This window comes from Silurus aristotelis (genome assembly GCF_946808225.1).
Source record: "Silurus aristotelis genome assembly, chromosome: 17".
NCBI lineage: Eukaryota > Metazoa > Chordata > Actinopteri > Siluriformes > Siluridae > Silurus > Silurus aristotelis.
In genome coordinates this window covers 12,351,822-12,372,878 of record NC_139590.1, presented here as the reverse complement: position 1 = coordinate 12,372,878, position 21,057 = coordinate 12,351,822, and the positions used below count along the sequence as shown (strand labels likewise).

Genomic DNA, 21,057 nt, shown 5'->3' with positions numbered 1-21,057 from the left:
GAAATTACTTGGTATCGGTTTGAAAAGAAAATAATCGTATCGCCCATCCCTAAACAGGCCCGATTCCACTCCTTAATGGGAACATGTGACGAGCACGCGACGGGCACGTGACATCCCTGTGCTCAGGCCACGCCTCCCTTGGCAGGTTACAGAGGATGTCACATATTTACCTCCAGGTATCGGAATCATGCCGAGTTCACGCGAACTATCTGACGGATGGATGGCTGTTAACATTCAGCGAATAATTTAGCACCATTTTACCAACGCTTTTCTCCCCTTCGCATTCGATGCCACGGTGTGTATTCGGTTTGAACTTTTATATTACGTCAGTATGCGGATATACTCCGTTTCACAGCCTCTGTAGAAGAACAAAAATATAAGCGCGCGCTATACACATTGTTTCTTCTTATGACACGCGTTGGTGATATTGTTAGTTACTTCTAATGTTTGTTTGGCGACTATAAAACCCACACTCTAAAAAGGCCACTCTGTATATTATATTATAAGCGTTAATTTGTGTTTGTGTTTTGGTAGCTAGCATGCTAACTCGTGACTAGCCGGTTGTCGACGTAGCCGCGTTGTCCGAATCACTGAATGAGCGCGTAGCTTTAAATTAAGGTTTTGATACTGAATATATATAAATACATCTACGTATAAATGCTTATATATATTTCAAATGTATTTCATGTTACATTGTCTGTTTCCTAGCTGTATAATTTAAGATTTGCTGTTTAGTTTTGAACAGTGTGTTCTCTGTAACGGGTTGCTGATGTGGCTTATCAGTGTGGACAGTGTTGGAGTTTTATATATTAACTTTAACTAAATAACTTCCTGTCTAACTTTATTAAATAACTAACTAAATACCTATTTAACTAATAGTGATTTTTCCTGCAGACATCCGCTGTAAACTGTTGTATTTAAACAGTTGGACGACATGGCTGGAGGCATTACAGAGACAGGGGAGCCATACTCAGGTTTTGTAAGTGTTCCCATTGACCTTTATGTTATTAAAAATATGTTTAGTTTCTTTGTTTGTCAGTGTTTATTTCCCGTAGTCCTCATTTAAAACAATACACATTCAATGCTGTGTGCTGTTGGAAAAGAAATACCATTTTCAATATCACATCTAACAGTAATCAACACAAACCCGTGTGTAAAATCCCTCTTATAATATGCATAATAGATCTTGACTGCTGTTCATCTTAGAAACTTTTTTGTTTTTGTTTCGGAGAACGGAAGCCATCAAATCTTGCCATCATCTCGAATGGCTTGATTGCACTTGATCACACTTTATTTAGGGCTTTGGAGTAGAGAATAGATGGAGTGCTGGCCTTTAGTTTGTTTACGAACCTTTGAGATGGAATATTGCAAGTAGCAGCAGGAGGTTTTTTTTTCTCAGTGTGTGATGCATCTGCATAAATGATCATATAATTGCTGAATTAATCGAAGAACGGTTGGTGATCGAGTCTGTACATTTCTGAGCCGAGGATGGAGAAAAAGCATGGATATGGCTAAACTAGATGAAAATAAAATCGCATCAGAGCACCTGTAAATTAGGAAGCTTTCCCAGGCTCCAGTGTACATTTTCAGTTAGTTTCATTTTTGTTCTGTTTTCTGCTGAAATACGATAATCACTGACATACCCAGAAATCGTCTTTCCTTAATTTATTACTGTGTGCTTTATATCAATGTCGTAGGATTTTTTCATGTAGGTGCATTGTGAAATATTTAGCTTTTTCTCGGCATATACAAAAATCTATCCACAAACAATAAATACACAATGACACCCTATGAAAAATTAATCTGCAGTGTTGTTCACTGAAAATGATGTCTTAGTAATTATCATTTCTGTGTTCTGTTGCTTTTTATTTGTAACCACTGGAATATAAAAAAAATCATATACACATACAATAGTACAATGATGTTCCTCACATCAGAGCTAATTACAGGACACCCAGACCTATTGCGGAGCAACCTGCTTGATAAACAGCTTTCTTAGTAAACAACATAAAATTCTGAATTTGTGTCAGTCAGAGCAAAAGTCTTATGCAGCACATGTGATTTAAACCACTTATTACTAAGTTACTTATTCCTCTACTAGGAAAGAGGAAGCCCAAAGATACAAAGCACACGCATGTTTTCTTGCACAAACGACAAGTCCGAAAAGCCGCACACGTCGTCAAAAAATGTCTGCATTGATGTTGAAAAGCACTGACGTCAGTGGGATCTTGAGGATGTCTCGGTGCTATAGGGGTTGGAATTATTATCTCCAGTAGATAAATAACTTGTAAATATTTTTGATCTTGTGGTATTTATTAATTTTTTTCTGATGGGTGTAGCATTTTGACAATAAGGTTTTTATGTGTATATACTAGATTAGATTAGATTAATGCAAATCTAATTCTGAGTTTCCCTGCACTTGCCTGGGCTTAAATATTTATAAAGAGCACAGCACAGAGAACTTTTGCATTTGTACTATTGTTTGAGGAATGCTTGATAAATAATTATCATATTGTAATGAAACACCAACTATATTAAAACGAAAAACGGAGAACTGAAACATATGGCGCACACGAGACAAGGCTCACTGTTGGGAGAATGTTATTAGCATTCAGTGTAAATTATGTACCGTTCATTCACTTTCACAGCACAGTTAAGCCTCGGCTAATGTGTTTGCATTTATGAAGAGTATTAAGTGAATATTAATTTGTTGATTTCTGTTTTATACTTTCCAATCAAAAAATGTCATAGTATTTTGAGAATGCACCTAATTTTACGCAGGAAATGTTTGCTGAAACATGGTCACATTTGTAAGTGCTAATAAAATGTGTGTGCGCACAGGTTGGCTTGGTGTACATGTTCAACATAATCGTGGGCACTGGTGCTCTGACAATGCCCAAAGCCTTTGCCGCTGCTGGTTGGGTTGTAAGCCTGACGCTCCTCTGCTTTTTGGCTTTCATGAGGTAGGTGGTGTAAATGTATATAATCATCTGTAAGCGCTTAAATGGGAAAATTCAACCTTTTGCTTTGTGAAAGTTTTATAAAGAGTGGTCTGTGTGTGGCTCATATATTCTGAGCACTTTCAGTTGTAAACATTAACAGTAAACTTATGTTAAACTGTATCACATGTTAGGTAGTTATTGTAATTATGTGTATGTTTGCCTCTGGGAGTTTGAGTCTCATAGTATTTGCACTTTTCTTCTCTAAGTTACATGAGCACTACATTTGTGATCGAGGCCATGGCTGCAGCAAACGCCCAGCTACGCTGGAAGAGGAGAGAGCAGGAAGAGGTGTGTGTGTGTGTGTGTGTGTGTGTGTGTGTGTGTGTGTGATGCACATTCATACAGAAAGTGCATGCAGGGTGTTTTCTTACAGTCATACACATTATAAACATATAATTATGCACAGTGTTCTCAGCTCTTTTAGGTTCTCTGCAGATCTCTTTTTTCATCTATCAGGAAATGCTTATTCAATATACAATAATGTACTATGTATTATGAGAATATTGTGGTTTCTTTGCTCTTAATATTCTCTTAAACCTTCTACATCTCATCTGGGCATCTATCAGTAAAGCTTCATTGCTCAATTTATACCATTTTGTTTATTTAAAGTATGTTTTCTGCTTGAGCGCATACTATAGGAATTAAGGTTAAGGAGTGTAGATCAGTGTAGGGAACGTCCAAACATTTACCTACAAGGAATTTTGTGTAAAAGGACCACGAGGGATTCCACTTACAGCACTGAGCTACTTACCCAGATTGTATAGACATAATTCTGCTTCCCCCAAGTGTAGTGTCAGATTGTCCAGTTCTTTAATGTAATACAGTAATTTATACAGTATCTCACAAAGTGAGTACACCCCTCCTATTTTCTGCAACCATGTTGGTATAATCGTCTCTAGAGACAACAAATTTGTATGGTCCTGTCAAGCCGACAAAAAACATGAACATGATGAATAAGACAATAGGGGTTGCACGGTTACATGACGTACGGCTGTTATCACTTAGGGTGTACTCACTTTTGTTGCCAGCTATTTTGACAATAACGGCTGTATTTTGTTATTTTTTAAAGGACAGTAAATCTGTACTGCTATACAAGCTGCACATTGACTACTCTAAATATATCCAAGTTTAATTTCTATAGTACGTGTCCCTTGAGAAGATATAATACAATGGTTGATGAAATGTGAGGGGTGTACTCACTTTTGTGAAACACTGTATATTTATGCTGGTAATGTTTGTTGAAGGTAATGGCAGTACACTGGCTCTATTTAATAGCTTATACTCTGCTTTAACTTTGCAAAAGAGACAAAATTATCACAGATATTTTTTGTCTGTCTTTGCATATTATCACGATTTATTAGTTGGGATTAAGACGATTTTAGAAAAAGGGCTCTAACGTGGACTTTTTGTATAGATGATGAGGCATCTAGGTTTGTAAAAGGATCTTTTTTGGAACATTTGTGAAGAGGAACATCATATCACAGAATTTAGTTTTGTTTCTCTTCTCACCAGATAAATAGCAGTGACTCTACTTCTGACTACTCAGATGATGAGGTCACCTGCAACAGGCAGTTGGATCCAGTGGAGACTCGACCCATTCTGTCTGTTCGTGAGTACTCGGCTTATTTGTAACCCTTTTTTTTTTTGTTTTTTGTTCTGTGTGTAGGCACTTTGGCATTGATGTTTGTTGTGTTTATTTTTTGTTTCAATGTCAAGAACGTACAGGGTGTGTGGATCACTTTGATATTGTGGAGAGAGTTGAAATGGGACAGATGGCCTCCATGTTTTTTAACAAAGGTAAGAATGTTTTATGTTTCCCCACTTTACCACCTTTAACAGGTTTTTATATTTCTTATAGGTACAGAGGCTCTTGGGGGAATTATCACTTTATTGTCTTTTAAAATATAAAAGCCTCTGCCTAAATATGTGTAATGTATGTTAATTCTGTTTTCAACAAAAGTCCTGGGTTATGTTCCCAGAGAAGACTGGGATATTTTATGGGTAAATTGGCTTAGCTCTTTAAGAAACATCCGAAATTAAAGCCAAACATTTTTACCTTGTTTAATTTTTGACCGTCACTGTAAGGAGAGTAAATAAATAAATAACCCCCCGCTTTTACGATTTTAAGATGGTATGCTGGCAAGAATGAACATAAAAGTCCCCCCCCCCCCTGTCACTACTTTTGTTCTTGGCCACAAGTAAGGATGATTTAGATCCGGATCAGTTTGTGGTTCGGAATGTGCATTTTATAGCCAAACCATTTTACTTAATAAAATTCAGCGCTCTGCTTACCAATGGTTTTTTTCTTTACTGTTTGTAATCCATTATATTGTTGTTTTTGGCACATGATTTAATATATAGAATTGGGCTGAGCAGATGATTAAGGGCCATACTCAGGAGCCCATCAGTGGCCAGTTTGAACCTACCAGGTCTATAAATATATTTTTCATTTCCGTTTCACTTCACCCTTTCTTGAGTCAAAGCGGTTTAACAGTATATAGATGCTGTCTTACTTTAAATGTTTATTTATATATATATATATATATATATATATATATATATATATATATATATATATATATATATATATTTTGTTTCAATAGTAAATAATTTTGATGCACCATTTTTTTTGTTGTAATGCAGCCAAAGATACGCAGGTTTTTAAAAAACAGTAACTACATTAAAGGCAAATAATCGATCGTGTCAATTATGAAATTGTGTATATTTAAAGGTTTTCGTGATTCATTTACTTCACCAATAATAGGAGTGAATAGGCTTCTCTTCCTGTGTAGAATTACCACAGTGAAGCTGCTGGGTAGAGCAGCAAATCTGATAATCCCTGACTGTGCAATTTTACAAAGAGTGCATAAGAACATATATATATATATATATATATATATATATATATATATATTACACACACACTGGCGATCAAAATTAGAGAACAATTTATAAACAATTGAACAATTCCGAAATAATGTCATCTTCACTGCTCAACAGTTGGAGTTTTTGTCCTGTCTATACCATGCTACCAGAACACCTTTACCACAAATTAACTAAGGCATTTAAAAGAAAAAAACATTAATTTGCAGAAAACACACTAATCAAAATTAGAGAACACTTTCAGATACCTCCCAGTTATTGGTGTTAAGCTGGTACCTGGTGCTAATTCCCTTGATTATCTGTCAACCCCTATTTAACTGGCAGCCTAACTTCCAGTTTCACTGACTCTGAAGGTGGTGGGCCGTTCTAAAGTGAATGAAAGCCTCTGGCAGCAGGTTGTCCAGATGAAGGCCAAAGAGATGACCCTATCAGCCATAGCAAGACAAGTTGGTCGTTCCAAATCTGTGATTTCAAGAATATTGAATCTTTACAACATCACAAACTCATTCAAGTCCGCCTAGAAGGCTGGTCGTCCACGGAAGACAAATACAAGAGAGGACAGGATACTGCGGAGGGCTCAATGGGCAATCGTTTCCACACTGCAGCTGGTATTGCTCACCAGTTCAGCGCTGAACAGGGTAAAGATCTTTCTCGTCATACAGTGTCTCGACATTTAAGAGCATTTGGACTAAAAGCCCACTCTGCAGTGACCAAACCTCATTATCAGAAAGAATCAAAAGGCTAGACTAAGCATGTTGTGTGGACAGAGGAGAACTGGTCCAAAGTTCACTTCAGTGATAAAAGCAAGTTTAATTTATTTGGGTCCGATGGGAAACATGTTCGGCGACAAACTGGAGAAAGACTGAACCCAAAGTGTGTAAAGAAGTCAGTGAAAAGTGGAGGAGGAAGTGTCATGGTTTGGGGCATGTTTTCTGCAGCAGGAGTTGGGCCTCTTATACAGCTACATGGCAGAGTGAATGCAAATGTTTATCAGAACCTTCTTCAACAACATATGGTTCCTTTCCCGCGTTCATCACCCAATCAGCCCGCAGTGTTCATGCAGGACAACGCACCATGTCACACAGCAAAACGCGTAAAGCAGTCCCTTTGAAACTGAAAACATTGAAATAATGACATGGCCTGCCCAGAGTCATGATCTCAACCCAATAGAGAACCTCTGGGAAATCCTTGGTGACAAAGTTATGGCCAAGAAACCCACTACAGTCACCGATCTGTGGAGGAGCCTGGAAGAAGAGTGGACCAAAATCACTCCAGAGCAGTGTGAGAGACTAGTGCTGTCCTGTGGCCGCAGATGTGCTGAAGTCATTCAGAGCAGAGGCCTGTACACTTCCTACTAATTGCTGACTGTTGTAACCTTCAGAACATTTTGTTGTAATGTTTTTCCTTGCTACGGTCATTGTTGTTCTCTAATTTTGATCAGTGTGTTTTCTGCAAAATAATGTTTTTTTTTTTTTTAAATGCCTTAGTTAATTTGTGTAAAAGGTGTTCTGGTAGCATGGTATAGACAGGACAAAAACTCCTTCAACTGTTGAGCAGTGAAGATGACATTATTTCAGAATTGTTCACTTGTTTATAAATTGTTCTCTAATTTTTATTGTGTGTGTGTGTGTGTGTGTGTATGTATGTGTGTGTATGTGTATGTGTATGTAAATATATATATATATATATATATATATATATATATATATATATATATATAATTATACACACACACACACAAAATGAAAAAAATGAATGTGGTGTCACTACCCTATGGTTTCAAAACAGCATCAATTAGTACATTTAAAATTTTGCACACTTTTCACAAAATCCCACATTACAAGTCAGGTGTATGATAAACCAATTATACCAAACGGGTCCTAATGATGAATTTCATACACGTTATTTATTTGAAATAATTCTGCATTATTTATGTGACCATGAAAACCCCAGCTTGTATCATTCCTTCAGCTTCTGCTTTTATATTCTACTCTTGTTGCCATTATGACACTCTAAGTAATACAGACGGACAGATAAACAAAGAGTGAAGAGCTAGAGAGAAAGAAAGACGGACAGATGATAGAGAGAAACTGGAAGCGAAACCGAAGTTCTCACACTTGTCATGTTCAAGCGTGGCATAATATGACATTTCATCTTTTAATGCATTCCCTCTGGTGGCTCTGTTCATCTTATTATTGTATAAGTAAGAAGCATTTAAGTGAAGTCCAAAAAAAAAAGATTTCAAAGCAGACTGGAGTTTCATGATGTGCTCTTCAAGCTATATTTTTAAAACCGCACAAAGAAACGAGCAATGTTGAGGACTGTAGATGAAGTGGCCAGCCAAGAAAACTTAATGGAGAGCAGTAAGAAATGAGTGACTGCAGGCAACAGTGAAGCACTGTGGAGGTTTCCTGTCTTCTGAGAAATACAGACCAATACTTATCCATCATGCGATAGAATCGGCGAGGTGTCCAAATATATTTAGCAGTAGGACACCGACCCTAAACATACAGCCAATGTCATTAAGAAGTATCTTTAGTGTAGGGAACAACAACAGGAAGTAATCATATTGGCCCCACAGAGTCCTAATCTGTCATCGAGTCTGTCTGCGATTACATGAAGAGAATCTGAGGCAGCGTACATCCACAGATCATCTGTGGTTAGTTCTCCAAGATGTTTGGAACAACCTACATGCTGAGTTTCTTCAAAAAATGGAGAGGAAAAAAAAGTGTACCTACAAGAATTTGTTTTGCAGGCAGAGGGTGTTGATTTAATTTAGATTTCTTTTTTTTTTTTCCATTTTCTTTCCTTATTTAAAGTTAATAAATATAGGTTCCCTGGTGGTCTAGTGGTTAGGATGCGGCGCACTCACCGCTGTGGCCCGGGTTCGATCCCCAGTCAGGGAACCAACCCCAGCCATTAGGGTTGTACAAGCCTTAGTGCACTCTCAGTGCCAGTCCCAAGGCCGGATAAATAGGGACGGTTGCGTTAGGAAGGGCATCCAGCGTAAAAACATGCTAAATCAAACATGCGGATGATCCGCTGTGGCGACCTCTAACGGGAGAAGCCGAAAGGGAGTTTATTTAAAGTTGTTAAATGTAAAAAAAAAAAAAATAAATAATAATTAATTAAGACTTATTTTTGAAAGCGTTTATACTTTGCAGCATGTTATCAATTTAAGTGACCTTTTTTATGTAGTTAATTATTACAGCATTTAGTGATGTTTTAAGCAAATGTTTTTGTTGCCTACCTACATTTTTGTCTTTTTAATATAAATTTTGATTGCCATGGTCTCGAAAACAAGATCAGTAGAAAAAAAATAAACAAAAGTAGATACAAAAGAAATAGTTTTGAATTAGTATTTACAATTGACCATTGAAATGGCACCAATGCATATTATCAGCCATTTATTTTGTATTGACCAAAATCTGTAATTCGTCAGTCACTATTTTATTTCGAGTGCTCTAATTTTTAAGTGTTGTGTTAAGCAGCTTAGGATGTAGAATAGCATTTAAAGCATCTATTCAAAGTGTTACACTTCAAATTTAAATCACTGTAGGTCCTAAAGTTCATGTATAAGCTCTGTTTTCCTCTTTATTTCAGTTATGCTGAGAAGAACTCTCCGCTGCTAATGGGGTGCAATTAAAGAGGGTTAAATTGCCTTTGGTTGTAATTACTTACTCGCATGCCATTGGTGCCTTGTTTAATCTTTGATCTGCTATGCTGTGGGAATGATGCAGGTTAAGACTGAAAGCTGGGATAATGGAAATGTTAATTAGAAGGAGAATGACCTTCACCTTTAAGGTCCAGCTCGTTTTGCAGCTGTGTGTATATATATATATATATATATATATATATATATATATATATATATATATATATATATATATATATATATATATAATCTTTTTTTTTTTTTTTTTTTAAGCAGTCGATTCAGAACACTGGCTTCCTTTTACTTTATTATGATGGTCCTGTTAGCCAACAGCTGACTCTGCACTCTTGAGCGACTATGTAATATCTCACCAGCATTGCTTTTGGCATCTTCCGTAAAAAAAAAAAAAAAAAAAAAAAATTATTTGAAATTTGCGATACCTTGCCATCAAGATCTTGCTGTTTTCTCCATTATCCACTAGGTGGTGCAGTTGTTTCACACTTGTGTACGCTGACGCATATTCTCACGCATACACGCCTTTGCACTATTAGCAGGAGAGCCGAACTTTCTCAGAACGCCAGTCTTTTGCTTTACCACTTGTCTCCATTATTCTATTAAAGTCTGAAGTGTTGAAATAGCGCCCTGCGCTCTAACCTTACCCCACGCCAAGGTGCCCAAGCATAAAACCTTTCTCAGTAGAGCCAGTTTCAACTTCTTTAACCATTAATGACCTGGAAGAGCACATAGCCTTCTGCAAGGAAGATTGAGGAAGGTAGCATGAAGTATTTATTGCCTGTCTCATGTTTTATGTCTGAAATCATGCCAGCACTCATTCAGTTTTCAAAAAGACGTTCTCGAGACTGGTCTCTATTGTAGCTGCAGCAGAAAATCCAACCCTCTAGGTAGAGACTGTAGTTAAAATATGTGCAATTTAAGTCTTAATTTCAAACGCAACGTTGCATAGTTTTTCACCTCAGAGAAAAGTTGTCCGCTGTAAATATTGTGGCGTGTGCAACTTTATTGTGAGAGGAACAGTGCTTAGAGTCCCAGTGAATTAATGGACCTTTTATTTAAGCACAGGCAAAAACTGCTGAACCGCGTAGGAGCCCCTGGTGATACGGGGGTTGATCACAGAAAGACAATCAGATGGTCACTTGATCCTAAACGCCCTCAGCCTGTAGGAGTTAATGATGTGATTCTGTAGGCCTACAGGCTTTGATTTCTGTCTACCTTACATTAAAGAAAGGAGATCATCTTTACACAGACATGTGTTCAAGCCTTTTTCTTGCTACTTTTCCTTGACTGCACATTTGCAGAATGAAGAGCAAAAGAGGAGAAAATCCTCTCCAGATGGGAATAGTTGTTTTCAGGAGAGGCAGTAAAATATATAAATGAATAATAAAACTCCAATTAAATGATTGCATTGAGTGAGCTCTAAAATGGCACCTGGATGTTTGAGTCACAGATATTTTGGATAATCATTTAATACATAGAATTAGACAATTATCGTTTTACATAATAATATTGTCAATACAGTGCACACACAAGGTTTCCAGACTAAAATGAAACACCCCTCATTGGTAATTCAGGGTCAGATATTTCTTTAGAGCCATGAAAAATCTGTTGGCAAATACAGATGGAGATTTTTATTTTTTTTTTAACAAATTAAGAAATTATTTAATTTTCGCCTTGTAAATCTCATCCCCATCCTAACAGGTTTTAAGACGGACCTTCCTGTGAGATTTTATCTTCGAGAAGGATCTGTGAGTTTTAGTGAAAGAGACAGAAAGAGGAAAGGTTCTGTATTAGGCTTAGCAGTGGCTCAATCAGAAGGTGAAGGGTTTAAGCCCTAGCCACCAGGTTGCTCCTGCTGAGCCAGTGAGCAAAGCCTATAACCCTGTCTGTTTCAGCTATCATGTGTACTGCATCATAGTTGACCAAAGCTTTTTAAGAAGATGTATATATGTGTGAGTGGGTGGTGGGTGAAGAGACCGTAATGCTCAAATTATGACTTCCTCTTGATTGGAAAAAGCTGTTATGCCAAATATTGTCTTCTCATGCAAAATGCTAAACATTTGTCTGCATATTTGGAAATTGACTCCTAAATAAATGAATTGTAAGCAAATATTAATAAATTTTTCCAGATTTTACTAATCTGCAGATAAGTAGGGATTACATTTTCTTCCTTTTCCTCTTTGTTAATTTCCATCCATCCATCCATTTTCTCCCGCTTATCCGTAAACTCTTTGTTAATTTATCTACCGTATTTTTCGGACTATAAGCCGCTACTTTTTTCCCACGTTTTGAACCCCGTGGCTTAAACAACGAAGCGGCTATTATATGGATTTTTCCTGGGTTTTTCCCGGTTTCACAAACTTCAAGCCAAAAAACTAAACCCCATAACATTAGACCAATGAAATTTCTGAACAGAAACGAAAAAAACGCACATTACCTGTGCTCTGAGCTGCACGGCATCGGGAGAAAAACCTTCCACTGGTGGCGCACGACGATGCCAAAAGATAAACTGCCCAGAGAAATACAGTGGTACCTTGACCTATGAGTTTAATTCGTTCCGTGGACGAGCTCGTATCTCAATTTGCTCGCACATCAAATCAGTTTTTCATATTGAAAATACTTAAAATAGCATTAATCCGTTCTAACCCTCAAAATGACACCCCGTTTTTATGTTTCATGTTATTAAATTGGAAAATACATTTCTAAATAACAAATCTTGTATAAAAACATAATAGAAAGAGAATGTAAAGATATAATAAGGTTTTATTCAGTGTATTTTCCTTGGAGATGAGACGACTTGAGCTAATGAAAATGCTGGTGTGTGTGTGTGTGTGTGTGTGTGTGTGTGTGGGTGGAGGGGGGGTAGAGGCAATAAGCAGAGGTGGAGAGAAAACTCGTTTTTTACTATCACTCCTGTACACTACGTATCCCTAAACTTTAAAATTTTTACTTTTTCTTCTTTGCTTATCTTAATTTTCGTCACAATCTTCGCTTTCTGGCTTCGCTTCGCCATCTAGCAGCGGCGTCTCGAGCTCGTACCTAAATTTTTTGCTTGCGTAACAAAGCAAAAAATCGACCGAGTGACCGCTCGTACCTCGGAAAAACTCGTACATTAATGCACTCGTAGGTCAAGGTACCACCGTAACTGTGAAATGAAGGAGGAAGACAGTAAACAATGACTTTCTTGGTAGGCTACTGTTTAGATGCAAGCCGTTTGCGCTGGGTGAAGGGAGAGCTCACTAAAACTCCAGTTGCAACAGAAATCCTTTAAGCACAGACAGGTTTCCAAAACTCGTGCTTTTTTATTTTTCTTGGCAACAGCGTTATGGGTTAGTCAAAGAAACCTGGAAATGAGCATCAGAAAATAATAAGGACATAATCCTCAGTCTCACACGCACACACATGCAGTAATACCGGAAGTGACGTGCTGGTCCCAAAATGGCGCTCTGCTCTTAAAGGAGCCACAACATATTTCACCCGTTACACCGTGTAACAGACACTGTCTTTCGGTAAAGCCTCTGTAAAGTTCATTAGTTTCAGTGTAGACACCTGCGGCTTATACACAGGTGTGGCTTATTTATGTAAAAAATAAAAATATTTTAAAAATTCAGTGGATGAGGCTTATATAAGGGTGCGCTTTATAGTTTGGAAATTACGGTAAGTAAGTCGAACCATCTTAACTCGCGGTTTACCTCTATATATATATATATATCTATATATTATGGTTCGTAGTTGTTCATGAGTCCCGTGTTTGTAATGTCTAGTTAACCTGCTTCTTGTGCATTCCTTTGTAGCACCCCTTGCATATTTGACCCCTTGAAACAGCGGCTATAAAATGTCGAGCAACATCTTTTCCCACTAAAGACAGTCGAGGAATTCACGCTTGTAACGATTTAATGTTCAAGCCCTGAGCGCAGTTTCTTGAATAAAGTCTTTACTTGCTGCCTCCTTTTTAGTATCTCACCGTAATCCAGGGTGACACGGAGAGAGCTGTAAAAAAACGAATTGTCTTTAAACAGCTTAAAACAATTGTTTCAGCAGCATTTCTTTTTGGCTCTTAAACCCTTTTTGTTCGGCTAAAAGAAGAAAAATCTTGAAATATTCAGCCTTGTTTCGATTTTATTTTCAGAAATGCTTTAATAAACATATTCGAAATGCTTAAATGCGCATTCAACAGGTATGTAATTAATATGGATTAGAAAGCAGTGTGTGACTTGGCACGTTCAAATTCATTTTCCCTCCTCCCTCATCTTCAGTGATTGGTGTGAAACTGTGGCAGCATTGCCCTTTTTTCCTCTGGTAAAAGCTGCATCTATCAAACCTGTAAAAAGGGTATAATGTTAGCTTTTTCATTTAGCGTTAATGAAGTGTTCGCTCTAATTTGCCTGCCAGTAATGAATGAGATGATGGGGCCAGCAGTGCTGTTTGAGATCCTCGCGAGCTCGAGTAGTTGATGGATGAACGATAGAGAGTTTGTCTTCATCTAAGCAGCTTTCAGTGTCTTGGTTTGGCATGTACAATGTGAGGGAGGGAGGGAGGGATGGATGGATGGCAGCGGCGAGGTCCTGTCAGGCACAAGGCAAAAAAGAGCAAAGGAGAGTTTATCACAGTCATTACTTTCTTAATTAGGGTGATTTGATATTCCCAATGGTAAAAAAACTATTGCACCAGTTTGGAAGAAATCTCAGAATGTTTTTTTTTTTTTTTTTTTAAATAAATTGTATGCATTTTGGCATTAGTTGTAGGACACAGAAGGTCAAAGAGGGGATGATGTATGCTGGCAATGCAAAAGGTTAAGTTCAGTTGGGTGAGTGAGTGGTGTTGTGAGATATATTTGATACACAGAACAATACATGCTCTTGGCAATACTTTTGTCTACACAAAAGTCTAGCCTAAAATGCTTTATTCAGACTTTATCTAATATAATCTCAATGCGCTTTTAGTGAAAAGAGAAACTTTCTTTCTTGGCTTCTCCCATTAGGGGTCCTGACAGCGGACCACCTGCATGTTTGATTTGGCACATGTTTTTACACTGGATGCCCTTCCTAACGCACCCCTTCCCATTTATCCGGGTTTGGGATCTGTAATAACACGAAACACAGTAATCGTGTTAATTTATTGCCTTGCTGAGAATGTTTTTAACCTGTAGATTAACCTTCTGTTTTATATTTCTTCTTATACAGTTGGCGTCAATATGTTCTACATCTGCTTAATTGTGTACCTGTACGGAGACTTGGCCATCTATGCGGCTGCTGTGCCCGTGTCTTTAATGGAAGTGGCCTGGTGAGTTCAACCAATTTTTTACGCTCCCCACCAAACACCACTGCCTCGTATACCACAGCGTATACCACTACCTCCTGTGGCTTTCACACTTGACCTTTTATTGTTTGGCTCCCAGACATCTTCTTTTACTGCACAGAAACCCATAGCCCCGAAGTCCTATAAATAAAATTCTCTAATGGACCTAGCCTAAGGTGCCACTTTTCCACTTCTCTGTCTTATTAAGATGTCACCATTACCCTTGCTCCAACCTGACCCTCAACTGCAGGGAGAAGAAAGGCAAAATTGAAGGTGGTGAGTAGAGAGAGGCTAAACTGGGAAAAGCACTGATTATTGGCACATAAAATATAATGTTGTAATGCAGAGATGTGCTTGTTGTGGGCAATTCTCATACCAAAGTGAGCAGCAAACTTTGAATTAGGCAGTCACGGTGTAATGGGGACATTATGATTGAGCTCTGTTTATGCTTGTTGATGTATTCAATGAAAACCCCATATGGAGTTTAAAGCTTAATGTTTTACGGTCTTCAAATTCTGTAATAATGTGCAATGCAGTAAAGTGAGTGTCAGTGCTCGCATTTCAGAAGTGCTCTTGCACACAGTAGTACTTTTTTTTTTTTTTTGCTTTTTTTTTTTTAATAACCGTGATTTACTGATACGGCTCGTCATGCTCAGGTTGGCGCTCCTTAGAGTCTCTGTTACAGGAGCTCTCCTTGCGGTCCGTTTTGCTTCGAGTAATAATCGTAACAAATGTGCCCAGGCTGCTGTCTATGCTACGATGTTGTTGCTGTTAGCATGGTCACATACACCATGCTTATGTCACATGGTATCAGATAGTGGTGGAGTTATGAGTACAAAAATGACCATTGAATCAGACTGAAAGTAATTGTTTGCATTCATTCATTTCCTGTTTCCCCATAAAACAAATAAACTTCAGAAAGTGGTGTAAAATAGCGAGATTAAAGCTGGATTTAGAGCAGACATAGTGGAATAAGATCATTTCATCCTCTCACTCACGCTTGTCCTGAGTAGGGTTGTAAAATTTGGGGAATTTTCAAGACTGAAATCTTTTAGTTGGAAAAACTGGAAAATACGTGAATTAACAGGAATATACCAGGGAGCTTGAACTTGTACTCGAAAGAACAATCGTGCAGGATAATCTTGCTTTTAAAAACAACCAGTTTTGTTGAATTTCTATTCTGCACATTCATCAATCATATGCACACATCACACTTACTGCATGGCTACTGAGGCCACACCCCCAACATGTACTGTACATTCCTTCTTAACATAAAACAGATCATTTCTTGAATCCAGAACAAAAAAGAATGTCAGTAATATCCATCTTGGCGAGTGTTTACGTACATTACATTCATATTACAAACATTTAAGCTGTGCTGTGTGGAAGCTATTGTGCAACAAAATTATACTAACAATTAAATTAGTCAAAATGTCAATTTTTAAAAATGTGTATTATTTTGCATGCGTGTCAGCTTATGACCAAATAAAAGGTTTATATATATGTTTGTATATGATACAGTTTGTATACATTTTCCCCAATACATTTATAATTAATTCCCATAAATTCCTGGTAAGTCTCACCTGAGTAATGGCAGAGATTGAAATCTTGCCATCTTTTGCTTGCAAGTGCAGCAGTTTTATTGACATTTGATTGGCAAAGCACTTTTTGTATGCTCACTAATATGATTGGCATTAACATTTTAGTTTTGTGTCTTACAGCGGCAATCATTCCTGCAGCACTGGGAGTATAAAATACAACGACACAGATGTCTGCTGGGGGCCAGTGAGACGGATAGACGCCTACAGAGTCTTTCTCGTGAGTACCGAAGTCCCATCATCGCATCACTGTATCACCTCTCTTTTCTGTATCGGCTTTTCTATGTTAGTCTCACATGCGCACACAGAGCAAGTCGAGTCGAGATAGTAAGTGCGAGACAGATTGAAGCAGATAGACAGACAGCCCCATGTAATCTCCAGAGACACCTCACTCCCTACATTGTAAAGATATGTATGCCCTTGAATTGAGCATGGAAATGCAGCAGGAAAAAAAACCTGTCATTTCCCACTTCGATTTAAGTCTCTCAGCCAACAGTCATGAATGATGAACCTCTCTCACTCTTTTCCTTGGAAAAAGGACAAATGGGGGTGTGTGAGCTTTCAAGATATCAGTGTTTTTTATTTCTATCTCGGCATGTTATCAGCTAGTTATTATGGTGATTTTAATCTCGTGGAGATTTGTTTACACTGTGTGCACTATACAGTGTGTTTTTCACATAAAACAGAGGACGGCAACGTACATGGAGGTTACACTATATGATGGTATTGTTTATTAGCAATAACCGTTTTCCTCTGTGGATGCTCCGAGCTACTGCTGATATGGTCGTGAACCCCTTTACCTTTTCTTTATTATTTTGGGCTTATTAAAGTTCTTTTCCTCTTGGACACTTCAATAAGTCATTGTCTTCCGATGAAAGGTGAAGCATTGTTTGTTTAGGAATCAGGAGCTGTTCACTTTGTCTATCTCCCTGATCAGATTGCTCTCTTAAAAGAATTCAGAATTTAATATATAATGTTTTGTTGTTGTTGTTGTTTTTCTAATGATTGACAGTGATCTGGTGAAGGCACTTTCCAGTCCTGTGCTCTACTTGCATATGTGCTTTATCTTTTGCCAGTTAGCTTTTATTCGGTCTACCAAGTTCCTTCAGCAAAGTGACATGCATTGGTCTTAGTCTATCATAATGTTCCATACAGTTAATAAGCCATTTAGCTAATGATTAAAAATGACCTGGCAGGGGGAATTAGCATACCAATGGCCATCTCTGCAGGGTGTGGGAAATAACTTCTAATATTTAATCATTTCTTAATATTAATTGGACACTATATCTCTCGTTTGTAAGGGTTTTTTTTGTAGTCCACTAGGAGTAATGTGGTGTCCATCTCTGCTGCTTACTTTCCAGGATTTGTTTTTGCCACAATGTTGCTGAATTCTCAAAGCTGATTGGTCAGTTCTTTTTTCTTTTTTTTTTTTTTTTTATAACACTACTTATCGAGTATGGTTTATACACTATATGGACAAAAGTATTGGGACACCTGACTTCTCCTGTACTGTGTTTTTTTGTTTTTGTTGTTTTTTATTTCGACAAACTGTTGCCACAAAGTCAGAGGCACACAATTGTATAGAATGTCTTTGGATGTGCTGGCATTACATTTTTTTCTTCGCTTAAACCAGGAGCCCCCAAACCTGTTCCAGCATCATGTGCATGAACACAAGCTCCAAGAAGATATGGTTTCCATGTGTTAAAGTATAAGATCTTGAGTGGTGCTATATGATCTCTGATATCAACCCTGTTGAACACCTTTGGGATAAAATGGATCTCTGACTGCACCCCCAGCCTCCTCACCCTACATCAGTACCTGACTTGATTAACGCTCTCATGGCACGAGCACAAATCTCTCACAATATCTAATGGAAAATCCTCCCAGAAGAGTCTAGATTATTATAATGGCAAATGGCAAGTAATTGTGAAATGGGATATTTAAAGAGCAACTCTTCTGGTCAGGTGTAGACAAAACTTTGTCCAAATGATGTCAGAGGTAAAGAGTTTTCTGATTCAAAGTCTTTTGAATAGGCATTGCATGGCTTTTTTTTTTTTTTTTTAAACCTAACAAACTACGTTTTTCATCTTGTTAACTTAATAAGCTGTTCTGGAATAACTGATTACATTTCTTATGAATGTTCCATAACATTGCACCATTGTTTAATTAATACAAAATAGTAATCATTAGCCCATTGGAAAATGTTTCAGGAAAATAATCACTTTCAGGCGATTATTGTGTCACATCACCATGCTGTTAATTAATTTTTTTATTACAGCCCATTGCAAAGTGTTTTATTTCTTAAAAAATTTGATTAGTTTTGGTTGGATAGAATGGCTGTGTAACAGAGACAGGAGACAAAACTCATAAGCCATCAATGTATCCTTGTCCTCTGAGGAAGGCTGTGATCACAACTCTGGTTTAAACTGAGTTTTTAACATTTTCTTTGAATTTGAATGTGCTAGATTAGAGATAAATATGATCCTTAGAGAGCTGTTCGTCACCTCTGCTCTTTAAAGTGTTACATCGATGTCTTGTACCGTTGTGGACACTCCTTATGTTTTTGTGCTAGCTAGGGTCATGTGTGTGCTCACTGTTTGTATTGTTGTGCTCCACTCAGTATCTTTTCATTGACTAATTTGTAGTCACAGGGCAGAAGCTCGGCCTTAGTAAATAGATACCCTGCCTGCTTTGTTCACAGCTTTATCAGGAGAAAGCGTTTATTGCTCATCCGGACGTGTCCTGCATGATGTGTTCCTCAATTAGTGTGTGTGTGTGTGTGTGTTTGCATAATGCATGTTCAGTTTCACTAGTACAGTTAATAGGATGCGGGAAAATGAAGCTAATTAGAAAAGTGGCACTGGGAGAGGCATGTTTTTGTTCTCCTTTCTGTGGGCAAGAAATAAACAATAATAATAAAATATCCATAGGTTAGGATGGTGCTGCTTAGTGAAGAGGCCATGTGATTACTACAGATATGCTGAGTTTACTTTTGCATCATTATTTAAATTTTTTTTTATTTTTATAAATGTTCTTAAATATGATTTCAGAGATTCAGCATGAAAATAAGGTTATTTATCAGAGTGCATGAAATGATGCTTGTGAGCAAATTAGATTTATTTTCTTATTAATAGTACCCCACATTGTTAATGAATTCTGATCAGAATAGCTTGAAAAATAGCTCGACTACAAGGTTTGTACTAATGTGCTCGTCGTAGGATCTTACCATATCTCTAGTAACGCACTTACACTGGGGACATGCGGTACTACAAGGGTCTTGCAGATGCTCCACGTACACCGATTTTTATAAAGTTGTACTTGTGGTAAAGTTTTCTATGTGGAGAAGTTTAATGTGTTTGTCTTCCTGTGTGTGTGTGTGTTTGTGTGTGTATATCAGCACTCCCTGTTTTATCTCTTGCTTAAAAGATGGCACTTCTTTTATCTTCTCTGCCCTTCACCTTGTGTCTTATATGTAACCAGTTGTGCTTTAAATATATATGGGGAAAAAAGCTAAGTGTTTCTGGCCTCGGATGCCTTTGAGACTTTAATGTAGCTGAACGGCTTTATTGGACTCTGTATGCTATGCTTGTGAGAAGATCGAGAGTGAGACCGATAGCCTTCGTGTTAGTGTCCCAATGAGGCTTTAGCGAAGAAAGCCAAGTCTAAGAGGAGCATGACTAATTACGATGTCATGTAGCCTGGCTGTAATCCCAGCGTACTATCGGCGAGATGAAGAAAAGAAAGGCTTATTGTTACATTTTTACATTCAGTTTGTCTACATACCAAAAAAATATCTCCTTTCAAACACAAGACGTCTCACAGCTTCATCATGCAGCTCTTCAGAAACTCTTCCTCAGTAAATAACCGGCTGATGTGACTCTGATTTCTCCTCTGTTTTCACACCAGCTTCACTTTGTGATTTTGCTCTGGTGAAAAACGTCTGCTGAAATGTCAGATTCTTCTTTAACTCTTCCTCTTTCTGTATCTTCTGCTCTGCATTCAGGTTTTTCAGCTTCTCCTGATGTTTTGTCTCGTAGTTCCGTCTTCGATTCCTTAATTACAGCCACATTCACTCCACTAATAAGACACACGAGTTTACCGGCAATGTCAGTAAACATAAACTCAGAATCCCATCGGTTTTGAAAGGCTCTGTTTTCAGAATCAACTTTTCTCTTCGCCACTGTGAGGGGCTTCAAAATAACTGTACAATAGGGTTAAATACATCAACAGAAGCTCGACTTGATTGACGCTGGAATTTTCCCAGGTAGTCTAGCGTTCTGTAAGGCAGCTGAAGCGCTGCATTATGGGATCTGTAGTTTGTGTTATCAGCGCTTCATATCGCCAGGCCGTTAATAACAATAATAATAGATCTATATAAAATTCTCGCGGGCCAGATATAATTGTACATCGGGCCAGATGTGGGCCTTGAGTTTGACACATATGCTATAAAGGAAGGTGAAGGCCTTTTATTTATTCGAGTGAGACCATTTAAAAATTCTATTGCTTTGTCAGGTGCAAGACTTTTGCTGTTATTGAGGCTTTCTGCTTCCTGTCAGCTTTGACCAGTCTGAGTGAGTTTGTGTGTTGACTGCTGAGTTTTTGCCCA

At 37.8% G+C, this 21,057-nt stretch overlaps 1 protein-coding gene across 1 annotated transcript in view; it reads left to right on the top strand.

Annotated features, from left to right (window-relative positions):
- The first annotated feature begins 103 nt into the window (after positions 1–103).
- The window catches only part of tmem104 (transmembrane protein 104), a 48,555-nt gene continuing 27,601 nt past the window's right edge, over positions 104–21,057 (top strand). Inside the window, exons 1-8 of the mRNA XM_083565671.1 lie at positions 104–295; positions 895–979; positions 2,842–2,963; positions 3,209–3,290; positions 4,515–4,611; positions 4,719–4,799; positions 14,739–14,838; positions 16,575–16,671. Coding sequence (XP_083421797.1) covers positions 935–979; positions 2,842–2,963; positions 3,209–3,290; positions 4,515–4,611; positions 4,719–4,799; positions 14,739–14,838; positions 16,575–16,671 — 624 coding nt within the window. The 5' untranslated portion in view covers positions 104–295; positions 895–934. The remainder of the gene's footprint in view (positions 296–894; positions 980–2,841; positions 2,964–3,208; positions 3,291–4,514; positions 4,612–4,718; positions 4,800–14,738; positions 14,839–16,574; positions 16,672–21,057) is intronic.